At 50.6% G+C, this 877-nt stretch overlaps 1 protein-coding gene across 1 annotated transcript in view; it reads left to right on the top strand.

The window, feature by feature from the left end:
- The window catches only part of lratd1 (LRAT domain containing 1), a gene marked incomplete at its 3' end in the record, with an annotated part of 810 nt that extends 479 nt beyond the window's left edge, over positions 1-331 (top strand). Inside the window, exon 1 of the mRNA XM_080833556.1 lies at positions 1-331. This exon is cut by the window's left edge and continues 479 nt beyond it. Within this exon, the coding sequence (XP_080689682.1) occupies positions 1-331 (331 nt within the window).
- Positions 332-877: the final 546 nt, after the last annotated feature.

The following is an 877-nucleotide window of genomic DNA, read 5'->3' as shown; positions in this document are numbered from 1 at the left end:
CAGGATTGTGAACAACCGCTACCGCTACCGGGCGCTGCCTGCAGAGCTGGTTATGCAGAATGCATGTGGACACTTGGGGCTCAGTAGCGCCGAGATTTGCTGGACGAACTCGGAGAGTTTCGCTGCCTGGTGCCGCTTTGGGAAACGGGAGTTTAAGGCGGGAGGAGAGGCACATTCGGCTGAGCAGCGTTATTTCCTCAAGGTACATCTCTCTGAGAGCACCGTGCACACGCTCATGTTCCGCAGCCTTGAGGATTTGATACGGGAGAGACGGAGGGTGGACGCGAGCGGAATTCTAAAAGAGCTGTCGCTAGTTAATGGGAAAGAGTGATTTAAAATGTGAAAGCCTCGCCTGTTTTTTCCCACCCCTACGAAACCTCCGTGGACCTGTTGGGACAATGCATGCCTATGGTGTGCGGTGGCGTGCAGGTTTGACGGTTTGTAGGGTATGGAGATTAAATCCGGCTTTTTAGAAGAAGGACAACGCCCCTTGTTTTTTTTGTGAGAGGTTCATGAGTTCGAACAGATGCCATCAAAAGTCACCTTGTACCTTTAAAAAAGTAACTACAACACAGACACACACAGTAGATCTTGCACTTCTGACTGGAAGAAAAGCGACTCGCAACTGCATTTTCAGTGCGCGCTCTGCGGCAAGACACTTGCTCCTTCAGCCCGCGCTGCCTGGCGCCTTGTGCTTTATTTTATTTCGTTTTATAAACTCCTCCTTTGACTCGAACGCTGAAGCATCGGAGTCTAGAGCTCACGGCAGATGCACCAGCCTCAAGCATCTTTTGGCTGTACCAAGCCTGTTCAACTTCATCTTTTACTGCTCCACAGACAACAACATGCTCTGCCCCTCTCCCCGCTATAGAATATA

The sequence above is a fragment of the Sprattus sprattus genome, assembly GCF_963457725.1.
Source record: "Sprattus sprattus genome assembly, chromosome: 2".
NCBI classification, from domain to species: Eukaryota; Metazoa; Chordata; class Actinopteri; order Clupeiformes; family Clupeidae; genus Sprattus; species Sprattus sprattus.
The sequence above is the reverse complement of the archived record's forward strand: the minus strand, read 5'-3'. Positions and strand labels throughout refer to the sequence as shown.